The sequence below is a fragment of the Rhea americana genome, unplaced genomic scaffold (assembly GCF_003343005.1).
Source record: "Rhea americana isolate MKP2758 unplaced genomic scaffold, rheAme1 scaffold_156, whole genome shotgun sequence".
NCBI classification, from domain to species: Eukaryota; Metazoa; Chordata; class Aves; order Rheiformes; family Rheidae; genus Rhea; species Rhea americana.
This window is the reverse complement of record NW_028185661.1, coordinates 1,988,769-2,002,425: the sequence shown is the minus strand read 5'-3', so window position 1 is coordinate 2,002,425 and position 13,657 is coordinate 1,988,769. Positions and strand designations below refer to the sequence as shown.

The 13,657-nt window shown below is 41.4% G+C and overlaps 1 protein-coding gene across 1 annotated transcript in view; it reads right to left on the bottom strand.

Annotated features, from left to right (window-relative positions):
* Positions 1 to 2,383, bottom strand: part of NEDD9 (neural precursor cell expressed, developmentally down-regulated 9) — a 23,962-nt gene extending 21,579 nt beyond the window's left edge. Inside the window, exon 1 of the mRNA XM_085299917.1 lies at positions 1,922 to 2,383. Within this exon, the coding sequence (XP_085156043.1) occupies positions 1,922 to 2,356 (435 nt within the window). The 5' untranslated portion in view covers positions 2,357 to 2,383. The remainder of the gene's footprint in view (positions 1 to 1,921) is intronic.
* Between the last annotated feature and the right edge of the window lie 11,274 nt (positions 2,384 to 13,657).

Here is a 13,657-nt window from a genome sequence, read left to right as displayed (position 1 = left end):
TTTATACAGAATGTCCTCCTGGTTTCAGTAGAGCTGGGGGTGGAGGGAAGGGACTTTACATGGAGGAAGGGCAGAACATAGCTCAGTAAAATCATTTTTTCTTTCAGACTTAGTCTGTGGGTACTCTACAGTGTTCCAGTATGCAAGTAAACTATGCTAGTGGTCAGTTAGGCAGCTCAGTTCTAAAATTAAGGTAGCTAGTCAGCACATGGCACTTTGCCTGAGACAGTATCTTGGGCTTCCAACAGGTTTTAGTGCAGCTCTGCACTACTGTGTATCATCTGTGGCCCATGCTGAGGTATCTCTACACAACAGTGTACTGATCCATGCAGACAGATGCTAAAATACCATCTCTTCTGTGCCATTCCACCAACAAGCTATTTACTGGGTCCTCACTAGCAACCTTGGAGGATATCTAAATCGTACTGTGGAAAGGTAAATTATATTACCCCTGAAAAAGGCTTTGCTATAGTCTATGGGGAAAGGAAAAAAGGAGAGAAATGTTGCAAGATCTCCCAAGAAAACCCACATAATTGCTCCAACAAAGATCCTATCTCTACCTGTGCACAAGCTCAGATTTCTCATTTAATCTGCTTGCAGACCTTTCAGAGAATAATTGTGGAAAAGCTGAGCAAACAAATCTCTTTACAACCTGATTTGGAATGATTTCAGAGATTTTTTTGCCCTTGCTTAGAAGGAAAAGAAAATCCATTTATTCTTATCAATGAAAAGGAAATAAAGGAATAAAAAACATCAGAAGAAGTTTTCCAAAGGCCTGAGATGAAAAAGGCTGAGTAATGAAAAAAACAAAACAAATCTCCAAACTGACTCTTGCCACCATAAATTGGGAGAGGAAAGTTTAAACTAGTCAGGAACTTCCTGATAGATATAATCTGCTCATGTAAATCAGATCTAAATGCTAGGCTATAAGCTGTAAAGGTAGGGAAGCTGCTGAGCTGGGAAGGGAGGGACTGTGGGGCAATCTCTTTTTGGGCTGACAATAACAATAGATCTGGAAGGCCAGGAGAATTTCCTTCCTCTCTCAGGCACCTTCCCCAATTCCTTTCTGCCATCAGACCTTGCTGCTACCTGCACAGGGTTTCCCTGCTAAGTTAAGCAGAGGGAATGGTAGAAAATGTTTGGTGAGGGTGGTTATCAGGAGGGCTTGAGCTGGGCAATAAGAATGAAGGGGAACCAACACAATGCAGCCTTCCTTTACTGGTGGCTTAGGAGCTCTTGGCTGTTGCACCAATAGCTGCATCACGTAGCAGCTCCCGCTTTCAGTCTAGAAACCTGCCRTTAGTGGAAGATAAACCTCAACTGCCCTCTTAACAGCCTTAGGTTCTGTATTAAAACAACCCTCATTATCATCACTCTGCTGCTCTCTCACTCTTCCAAATACACTCCTTGTTCCATCCAGCATCAATTTCTCTTTGTGATTTAGACCTATTGGGACTTCTCCAACAAGGTGATACATCATTTTTAATTAAACAAAAATTACTTGATGTAACTGCTTATTAACATGTGGAGGAGTTAATCTCACTATGGCAGATCTTTTCTGAACATATAACGTAAGAGTGCCACAGGCCAGATGTGCTTCAGCCTCCCTGGGGAGCTTGTGAGGACACAAGATCACTAGCTTTCCTCACCTTTAGCGCCTGTGGTAGTACCACCCTAAAATGTRTATCTTTATGAATGAAGCAAGTCATTAAACACTAAGCCTTTCTTCTCCTCCCTCAGCAACAAATATACAAGCGGAAAGTGGATAAGTAGCTCTGCAAGTGAAAGTCTGGCATACTTTTTATCCTTCCTACATTGTTATTCTTAAGTCTAGAGACTATCGCTAGCTATTAACCATTTTACTGCTAGTTAGCACAAGTGACCCACTTTGGAGCTACGACATGAAAATAAATGTACACACCTTGTTAGCCAGAGGTGGACCGTCAATGCTTCTCTGCATGGAGGGTGGCACTTGGTAAATGTCTTGTCCCATGAGACCATGACTAGTGGGTATCTGGTAGATTCCCTGATTCAGGTGGGAAGGTGGCACCTGATAGATGGGATCCCGTGCAGAGGCATGTGAACTTGGCACTTGATAGATTTTTTGTTGATTGAAGGATTGATGTGTCAGTCCTGAATTGGACATATCTTGACTAGGAGGACTGTCCTGTGCCACTGGGCCTATCAGAAGTTTCACACGGTTGCCTGGAACGATGCCTTGCCGGCCGTGTAAGGAGCAGAGCCACCATCCTTCAAGACCTTCGGTGTTCTGTTCTATCACTGTCAAAATGTCTCCTTTGCGGAAGGCCAACTCTTCTGCACATTCAGGGACATTATCGTACAGGGCTCTTGCCATAAGATTCTGTGGAGAAAGAGAAGGGGAAGAAATACAAATGAACAAACTAGTGAAATATTTTTTTAAACTTCAAGCACATTCTAGGTGCAGAGAGATAAGAACTGAATTTGAAAAAGATGCATAGCTAAAGAAAATAACTGGAAAATGATACAACATAGGATTGCTTTTTTACTAAATCAGAGATGTAAGATACATTAGCRACACTGCTAATAAGACCTTTTCCTGTAATACTATGTCACATAGAAGCTCTTTATATGGTCCATTTGCCTGAATAGATAGAAAGTCAGGAACGTTCTGCTCTTGTCTCTGAGAGGTCTCTTCTTGCTACTCGGGGCTTGTAATTTCATCTCCTGACCTTGATTTCCCTATACCTATTCTCTACGCTCTGCATATTGCTAACATTAGCTCACTGATATCTGAAATGAAACTTGAACAATACTACTAGGGACATGATTCAGAGCAGTTGTTTCCAACCATTTTCAATTTGCAGGTTCCCAAAAGAYTTTCCAGTGGAGGTGCAGATCCCATTAGCATAATGACAGAGGACTGGCTTTTTTTAGCTGCCACCTGCAAGCTCCTTGAAAGTGGTCAGGGGTCTGTGGACCACAMGCTGAGAAACAGTAGCCTAAAATACAAAATGACAGTATGCCTCTGTTTCTGAACTAYGATGCTCGTGTTTGTTCTCATTTTTTTCTGCAAAATTCCTTGGTGGCAGAACACAATGTAGCTCTACCTTAAGAGGCAGAAAGTGCCCCCCCTCCAATTTAAAAGAAAAGGGAGGGGCAGGCAAAAAAAGGACAAGGTTCCTCAGAGTCCTGCTCTCTGTAAAAAGCTCTTGAAGAAAACATTATTATAATAATATGGTGCCCAGTGACCCCAGCTGGAGTCAAGGCTTTGGCAYAGGAGAAACTATATGAGCCTGTATGGGTCTGTCCTTATGTCAAAGAGCATAAGACTTTAGGTACCAAGTATTACTATAGCGTACATCTATTGTAACTTGGGAGGGACTTAAGCGCAGCCAAGGAGTGGCTGTAGCAAGCAGGCTTAAATGATTTTGCCTGATTATTGCAAGCAGTGCAGTAACAGGCCTATTCTTGTGTATTTGCCTAGTGCTTCAGGCAGACTTTGCAGTCTGTACTGAGCTCTGCTCTGATATGGCTATGCCACCAGCAGCACCTCTGCTAGGTGGTTTTAAGCCAACTCTGAGTCTATATAAAATTGTGATCAGTGATGTACAAATGCCTTCCTAAACACATGTCATCTCCTTGCAGAGACTGATTCAGCTCCCTTCCTCTTTCTCTCTGCAGGCCTCTCTGGCACATCCAGTCCTGAGTAATTGGCCAAGACAGGTATTCAGTGGAAAGTAGGCAGGCCATATGAACTGACATTCTTAAACACCTTTCAAAGGCCCTGAACATTTCATTTCTTGGCTCTGGTGATGTTTCCAAACACGTTGTCAACAACTGCTCCATGCCTGCCTGCTTTTCAGTGAAGGCAGTCAGCAGAGACAGTTACATACTAATTGTAAGCACTTGAAATAATATAAGAAGCCCTGTATCTGGAGCATCCTAAGGTATTTGCATGCAGCATTCAAACCAAAATGGTGCTAATCCACCATAAGATGGGATATGTCTTGCTGCAGCTGCCTTTCAGGTTTATCTTTCTTCTATTAAAGGGATAGTGTCAAGTACTGTCCAGTGTTTTTATGGGTTGTATTTTTTCTCCCTCTTGGACATATCAAAACATTTTTTAGCTCTTGCTTCTTTTACCTTTTCCCATAGACAAACACTGATGTTTCCCTATCATCTCTGTGCTTACCAAAAGAGTTGACTTCCATTTGGCCTTGCTCAGTTCAAAATTTAAGTGTAGCATACAGCCAGGAGGTTGTATGAAGAGCTGAATAGTGGATGGAGAAAGGGGAAGCTCAAATGTCACATAAAAGGTAGATGAACATGCTTTTCCCAAGACATGTGGGGTTAAAATGGGGTGCATAAGATCAGTTTTCTTTTCTCTGAATGAGGGGATCAGCTTTCAAATGTATGAGAAACRCTGTCTTTGTCTTTCACCAACATCATTAGTGAGGTCAGTAAAAATTAAGCTTCGGTGTGGAAAAGCAGAGCTACCATTTTGAGCTCCCGTGCAAACGGCAGCAATGGGCCTCATGTTTCTCTCTTCTCACATCTACTTTGTTCATCACTCAACAATGCTAAGAAATGTGAATAAAGACAGAGCAAGGAGCAGTTTTGTCCATGCCTTTACAGAATTGTAAGACTGTTCTTTAGGATAGTTAAAACCACAGCACTCGCTTCTGAGATGTTACATCTGTACTGTTGCTATGCTGACTTTGCTGCTTACTTGAACCCAAGAAGCTCRGAAAAGAAAAGCTCCTGTCTAGTCTGAATATTCAAGTTAATCTAACGTCTTTCTAATGTGGTTTTCACAGGGAAATCTACCAACATGCTTAGCTCAGGTTCTTTAACTGACTCTTCAAACAAGGCCTTTGCAGAGGGTGTTGTTTAAAGGAGGAAGAAGATTACAGGGGCCCCACAAAATGCATAGGCTATATAAACGATAAATTCTTAATTCTTCTATTCTTAGTAATTAAAGGTATTTGAAAAGCCTGATTAGATTCTATGGCAAAGGAAATCTCGGAACAAAGCCTGGAATGGTGCTTGAATTAGAACAGATAAAAGTTCCCRTGTGAATTTTTTTTTCCAGTTGCTCATTATCTCTGTCCTAGTGACCTTCTCACCACCTGGTGTGCAGCATGTTAATACTTTCTGGACGTGCTTCAAGAGCTTTTTTGCTGAGAATAGCTTCAGACTCTTGTTGTCCATGTTAACTCGGGCACCAGCATGTGAATTATACTAATTGGTTGCCACTCATTTTACAGCAATCTCCCCAAGGCCTTTTAAATGGCTCATAGCCATGCCACCAGCATCCGTCACTGATGCAGCAGCTGAAATATTCCTCCACAGGCAAATAAGCATTGGAACCTAAAATACTAATCCTATTGCTTACTTGCTAATAGCATAGGTACCGTTCATGCTGTGCAAGTCCTTTATGTTTTGACTGTTTCACTTCGTTATTCCTTCACAGCATTTCTTAGTATGACCAGTGAAACATATGAATATGTATGAACAGTGAAACAGTTGCTTTCATTAGTTAGCATATTTGGTCTTGGGGACAAATGAAACCACATAGAAGCTCATAAGCAAATATTTTAAGAACCACAGAGCTACATTTAACCTGCTGGGGTGACCAAGATGGTAATTTCTACTTTTTCACACACAGAAAGAAGTCCTGATGCCAGACATCGCTCAACACTCGTGGACCTTATTTAGGTTGATCTGGCAGGTTTGAATATCCTTCAGCTGCTGTGGGCATCATAGTCCACATCTCAAAACACTCATCTCATTGGTATCATCAGCCCAGAGACAGGGCTGGATTTTCTGAATTTAATTTTGACTTGCTCTTAGGTGTATAAATCTGTCACTCATATGTTTGTGAAATAGGCACTGAATATGCACTAACACCTGAAATGCAAAGGCAAAAAGCATAGCAGTGACCTTTTGTACAACTAAGTGCTAAAAAACATAGTTGTTTTCTAAACAAATAAGAAAACTGGCACTAGAGAAAGGGCTGATGAGAAACTTGTCTTGGAGCTCGTTTTGGCAACTGGGAAGTTGCACAGAAGTCCCTTTATATTTCTAATATAATGCACAAAAGAGGAGAGTGACAGACTAGGAACTGAAAGTTCAACTTCTGAAATGGCAGGGGAGAAACTTCTGATCCTTGAGTAGGGACCAATTTTGGCTTGCCATGGAAATCAGCTGCCCTTCATAAAATGAACATGCTGGCAGTTACTCCATTCTTTTAATAAGATTAAGCATGGAGGTTTCTATCTTTCTCCTTTGGTCCAGGCTGATTATTGCATTAAATGTCTGATAAGACGAGCTGTGCTCTCCTCTAAACCTGAAAGCAGCTGKAGTCTATATATAAGTGCATTATTCTGAGCCCTCTATGTTATAGCAGTACAGCAGCCATGCTTCAACTAGTGATTGCTGCTCTAAAACTGCATGGAAAGATTCAGTTCAGAGGTTTTTTTAATCCTCAAACCTTGCTAGTTTGCCTTGCTGGCCCCCACTGTGTTAATGCTCTCTACAGGCAAAACAGAAAGTGTTTGTTCTGAAGAAGCTTAAACTCCCCTTAACCTTGGACTTGCTGAGTGCACTAGGAAGCATTTTCCGTAAAAATCACCGAAAAACAAGTTTTTCAGTCCTATGTCTGCAGTCATCAGCAGGCCAAAGTGAAAGACAACCTGACCCCCAGCTACTGCCTGGGGATTTTAGCTGAAACATTGCAGGAAAAAGCTCAGCAGATTGTGCTGATGCTGTGTGTCAGAAGTTCTATCTAAAAACTAAATTGAAATGGATGCTCTCTAGATTAAATGAAGATTACAGCGCCTTTGCTCCCAAACGTCCATATCTGTTGAGACAAAAGTTAAACTTTCAAGAGCTCTCTAGGTAAATGGAACCTGGGATTTGTAACTTCCATCCGATTCTTTTTATGTCAGATGATTAAGTAAATCCATTAGATAAACTCCAGAAAAGAGCAATCTCTATTCTGTGTAATCCTTAGATTTTTATCTCTTTTGAGTCCAAGATGTGTGTCCTAATAAAACCTGAAAGTTCTGCTGCCCTGAAAGCTGTCACCTGTTCTACTTGCAGATCCTTAAGTAAAAAAGGCTATTTTTCTTCTCATATACAGAGATAAATGGGCCAGATTTCAGATGCATAAAAATAGAATGAAAAATATAACAGAACAGTTGAAAGTATCTTCTCTATCCTTAGTCTACTGAAACTGATGGTTTACATGCCTACCACTGAATAAAGAAGCATGAAAATACTTTGAAGAATATGACTTGTTTCGGTTGGTCTTCCCCTAAGGGAAGAAAACTGGTAGAATGCTGTTATTGGTGGTTTGAAAGACAAAAAGGCTGCTGATGAGGCTGAGTGGCAGAAGAGAGAAGTGGCAAGAATTAAAGAAAGTGGTGGAAAGATCTGCACTTTCTGTTAGAGTAAATATACCCAGTGACGTGGGTAACAAGAGCGTGTGAGGTGCACACGGCCATGGAAGCAAACAGAGGGATAATGAATGACATGCTGTGAGATTAAATACAATGGACTCCTGAATMGCTAAGCGCTGCAGTGCCAAACCCCTCGCACAGGGCTGTCGAGTAGACTCCTTAGCCAGCTCTGCCGTGAATGAACACTCGAGGGAAGGTTCAACCAACCATGAGCTCGAAGAATTTCAGTCACTTCCCTTGGCAGAGCAATATGAGAATGTTCCAGAGCAGCCAGGCTTCTCTATACTGAAGCCTACTCTGCATCTAGCTTGTGGGTTTTTTTTCTGTTTTCTCTTTTTTAATATGCTTCCTATGTGAGGAATTTATGTGAAAACAGTAGCAGGGAAATCATTTTTTTTTGCTAAGTGTAGAAGGGTGGAACTCTTTATTTCTATTATTGGACAAACTGTTTCTTCAAACACTGAACAGCTCCACTTGTATGTTTGGCCAGCTTCAGGAAAAGGAAGGAAGCACAGAACAAAGGAAGGAAAGAGGAGGGCTCCCTGTGAAGGAGCATCCATGTGCAAACCAATAGCTTCATTTCAGGCAGATGACTTTTAATTATCCAGCACATAATATTTATGCAGATTCCCTTGTCTCCTTCACTTTTCATTATCCCTTGTTTCTGCTTTAGATCTCTTCGAAACAATCACTACTGTTTTAAAGTAAGCTTCAGCATTTATGTATACTAGTTAGGTGTGGTTGTGGTAGACCTGCTGGTGACAATTTGCCTTTAATGAATGAAGAATCAATTTGAAAATCCAGTAAAGAGTGAATTTTATCCAGAGAAAAGTAGTTTGACTACAAGCCGTATTGGTGAAAAGGAGGGAAGTTCATGCTCTATTGTGCCTTCTGACAGAAGAGCTTCAGTGCAAGAGTTACTGGACTGTTTAACATCAATGCTTTTTAGCTCCCATCTCCTTTTCAATTTCATTCTGTCACTGCCTCTGAAATAAAGAATCTATTGTGCAGCGTTTGCAAGGAAAAAACTATTGGGGAATGGTAGGTAAAAGGTCTATCTAGGGTACGCAGCTTTTCATTCAGGCTATTTAATACAAGTTGACAGAAGTCACAGAGTAAAACATTTAGCCTTGGAAAATGTCCCCTGCTGGTCTTCCCTACCCTGGAAGAAGCAGTGTGAACAGCAAGCACAGTATTTGATACATACAAAGCTACACTGACACRTTCTTAGACACATCCCCGAGTGCACGTACATGGGGAACGGACTGGAAAACAGCCCCCTGCTGCTTGACAGTAACAGCCCACCTATACGTGCAGAGCTGTAACAGCAGATTGCCAGCAACGACCTGTGTGCAAGTACTTACTTTTTTATCCTAAGTCAATAGCTATGTTGAGGAAGGAGGACAAGTTACTGAATAAGTGTGAGAGTCCACCCTGCACTGCTGGGGCGGTAGGGCTACCACAGCTTCAGCAGGGCAGGCAGAAGGGCTTTAGAAGGCCCTTAGCATGCAGTTCAACAGCAGGTCTGTCTGCTGGCTCTAGGAAATGCGAGCTTCCTTGGCTCAGAGCCAATGATAAAAGAGGCAGCCTGGGTACAGATACAGTCTACTACCAGAAAAAAAAAAGTGTACCAAGAAAAGTATTACCAGTCAAACTAATTAGGTGTCCTGCTAGCTGGAAATTAAGGCACTTTTCCTTACACAGATTTGGAAGGTTGTCTTTACAGTCAAAGAGAGCGCGCTGCAAGGTAATAGTTTGAGCAAAGACCTAGTAAGGGCAGGTCTTCCACTCCAAGTATCCTTGCAGTCTGGTCCTGTGCATCTCTGGAAMAGAGGCTGTCAGTCATGCTAAAGTATGCCAAGCTGTCTGGAGCTTATGTGCTGTGGAAAATCTCTGGACTGCAGAGGAGAAAGGCAAGTGTATTATTTCAGTGTTCCACTGAGCTGGCCCAACCCCTCTGCTTGGCCTGAATTTCAAAGTCTGATGTGGGCTGCTTTTTTGCAACGTGATCAGTTATGCAGAAAGCAGGATGAAAAATGGGAATGTTTCCTCCTTACTGGTTCATATTGGTGTAAGCCCAAGTAGGGCATGATGGTTGCCTGTGTGTTGCCATTTTACCTCTTAACTTTTCCCATTGGCATGCTTCAGATACAGTCACYGCCAGTTTTCGCAGGCACAATACTCCACCCAGCAGGGGCCGCAGGCACTAACCTAGCAGACCAGCTAGTGCTGAGGCATTTCACACTTTTGCTCAAGATGCTGATGTGATCCATCAGGTCATGCAAGACTAGGATTCAAAGTTAATCTGAACATGTGAGCAACTAAGCATACTCGGTTCTAAGAATTTTTTTTGTTCCAGAATAGCTGTTCCATTTTAGGCAAAGAGGAGACATTCACATGTCCAGTTTTTCCCAGGCACTCGGCACCGTACGCTGCAGAACTGAGCCCCAGTAGTGAACCAGCAGCTCAGAAAGGAATCCAAATACATGAAGCCACATGCATAATAAGCACAGCTTCCTAGTGATGAAAGAGAGGGAGAAGGTAAAAAGAGAAAATGCAAAAATGAAAATTAAATCAAAAGATGCTAATTAAAGCTTTGGCTTGGGTGAATAAAATACCTCATAGTTCTGCACTCAGTACATCAGCTTATCGCTTGTGCCTGACATTTTAAACTAGACAAATAATGAGTTGAAAACAAAGCAAAAGTTTTCCGTCTCAGAATACACTGCCAGTATGTATTAAAAGCAATAGAATGATAACTTAATATTGCCTAAGAGGACAGCAGGCTAGGGGTTTCGTTTGTTGTGGATGACTTTTTTTTGCCTCTTTCTGGTTGCGCTTTGATTTTTTTTTTGTTTTGGGAATTATTACTTTATTTTAGCTGGAGGGGATTTGAGGTGGTTGTGGTTGGGGTACTTTGCTTTCCTGGGCATTACAAAGATAATCTTGGAAATATAAGTTTTAGGCCAGAYGATACTAAATAATGAATTGATTTACCCCTCTGATTCTTGATGCAGAAAAGGATGATTGTACTATGAATGTCATCTGAATCACATAAAACCTCTGAGGTGGTTGSTGAGCATGTAGGGGTATCCACCTAACCAAAGTGGCGACTCCCTTTTACCACATAGCAACCTTCTGTTTGGATTCTATGCAGAGAGACTCAACAGGTCATAGCTGGGCTAGAAAAGGGCATATCTGATGTAATACTTTTTCTCTTAGCATCACGGGAATGCCTGTGAGATTAATGTGCTCTGCTTCTGAGTTGTCAGACCACCCACCCTGTTTTGGAGGTATCATAAAAGGCATATATGGTCAGTGATAGTAAAATTTACAGTGAAGCAGARCAGTGATCTATTAATCACATAACCTGATCTTAGTCTGTTGTCCCATTGGGGGTTTTACAGGAGAGCTGAAAGACCGTTTTTCTCCTCTCTTTCTTTAARGGCAAACCACATGCCCTGTACCTTCAAGAAGTATCGATACTTTGGGAAAATCCACCACACCTAACTTGCAAAGTTTTCTGTATATGTTACCCTCCTAACCAGTTTCCTTTCCCTCCACCCAAGGAAGGGTGTGATCTAGTTCCATGACTTAAAAAGGCCTTTTCAAATCTGCCTGAAGGCTGTGTGCTTTCTGTGACATCAACAGGGGGGGAAAAAAGGAAAAAATAAAGCATACAAACAATAGCCCTAGAGTAAATATGATCTCATTGTGATTAAACTGCAGTACACCAAAATCAAAAAGCAYGTGGAAAACATAACCTCATTCCCTTGGGCAAGCAATTAAAAATTTAATGAAAGGAGATTGGATGTTGAATGCTTAAGAATCGAAGAAGCAGAGCAGAAGGGAAAAAAATGAAAGGATGGAAGGAAAGAATCCTGGACTGTATGTTTTGAGTTCTCAATTTTCCATTTTCTGGCATGGGTGAAAAGTCTTCTCCCAGACAAACTTTCCTTAAAAGAACACCCTTCTCCCAGATTTAACGCTTACCTATACAACTCTTCAGGGAAACAATCATAAATGTTGTTGTCAAGAAACTGTGGCCGTGTAGAGATAAGACTTCTGTATCTGCCACCAATTTATTTCTGTCTGATGTTTTCAGCTTTGGAAGTATGTGTGTGTGTATATTCATGTATGTATGTATACACACACACACACACACACATTTTTAAATCTAAAACTTAACTTGAACTGAGAGGTGCAATTCTTCTCCTCTCTTTCCAAAAATTATCTTCTCTGAGTGGTGTCAGCTGTCTGGGACACCACCCAGCAGCTGCAACTTGGGAAAGCCTGAGAATCCAGGTTCCTGAGGTAAAAATGAGCTTGGGAATTGATGCTCCCTGCTCCTGTCAGCTCCCCAGCAGGCTGGTGGTGTGATAGGAAGCACGCTGCACAGGAACAGGACAAGCCAGATTAGGTTTGCCAGATCTGGTCAGGCTCCTCTTCATACCATTGGGCACTGGCCAATAAAACTTAACAGCCTTCCCAGAACATCTTGACTTTGACAAGCTGACATTTTCTAGGRAAGTGTTGGGGGAGGTGGGGTTTTTTGTTTGTTTGTTTGTTTTCTTAAATCAGATGTAGTTCGATGCTTGTTCTGAAATTGAAATGAAACTTCACCTATATTCTTGATTGTGTGATGGATAGTTTTGTGCGGTTTCTAGGCTGCAAGTAAGAGAAAGCAGTACAAGCAGGGAGAGGGAAAAAAAAAGATTATCTGCTCATAACCTAGGCCCTTCTAGAAATGGTAAAAAATAGCTGAYTATCATAACTGTTTTATAACTGGATGTAGAGGCCCTAGGAAAAGGGCATTCACATGAATCTACCTACTGCAAACCACATGTCCAACAGGCAGCATACACTTCTAGTTGTTTTGTACTTMAGTTTTTGGATCAGAAAAAAAAATCCTTTACAGTATCACTGAATTTTCGTGGTCTGCATTTTCCTCCCCCTGCCCTCAAATGAGCAAGACATTCATTGGAGAACTGGAGATTTACTTCTAAGATGTTCCAGCACTTTCCAAGATTGTTGCCAAATGATTCACAGAGTCGTTCCTGATAAAATTCTCAACCTTTCTGTCAATAAGGCCTGTCAAAGAAAYGGCCTCCGACGTGCTGACTGCATTCCTGTAGAGTAAACCCATTCCTACTTCTCTTCCTTTTCACACAGCCTAATACAGTCTGACTGTGAATAAAGTGTCTTTAAAACAACAACAACAAAAAGCAACAATRGACCTCATCCCTACAGATGAAAAAAAAAAATCACTATTTTTGTCACGCTATGCGCTCGTGTTTCTAGAACAGCAAGCTATAACTTTAGCAGTCCTGTTTCTCATCAAACACAAGCTACATCCAAATCTGCTGTGGAAAAATGAACTCCTTAAAATTTCCACTACTGTAATGTCTAGACCAACAGGCAAAAGAAAAAGGTCACTTTCTAAGAGCAGCCTGTGACAGGCAGCAAAATTCAAGTTGTATTCATTGCTGCTATAGCTTATAAGCTGATCTAGCCTCACCAATGCTAAGAGTTGCAGCCATTTACAGATAGCAAGGAATGCCTCTAAATGCAGCTTTAGCTGGCAGTAGCCTGATTTAAGAATATATACAGCATTTGTTTTCCAGTACAGTTCCAGAAGACTATTCTTTGGGCAAAGGAGAGTACAGTTGTAATAGATAAATATTCATCACTTGCATAGATGCTCAAAGGGCACGCATTACATAAAGAAGTATCTTCAGAAGTGCCTTGCACATTTACGATTCCAAATCTCACTGCACGTTGGCTCTTACAGTTGTATCCAGACTTCACTCTCAAGCAGTTCAGTTGTTCTCTCCATCAAGTATAGACAGAAATGGAAACAGCAGAAGAAGATACAGGTTCTCCACCAACGTTACAGCTAAGCTAGACAGCTGCACACGCTCTTCCGAAGTGCTTACGTCACGTTAAAATGAAACTGAAATTGAACTGTAGATCTTAGAGACAGGCAGGTGCCTAACTCCTATTGGCATCAATGACACCTGAGTGTCTAAATATCTAAAATAAATGAATCTAAATAAAYTAAACAAAAACTTTAGCTGGGCCCATGAGTGATCCTGGTCCACGTATTATATGTAGAATTCATTCCCATGCTCCTAACATCTTCAATAGTAAAATATGACAATGTCACGTTTTTCTACTTTGTGTATGCACAGATACACAAGGCTGTTTGCCCT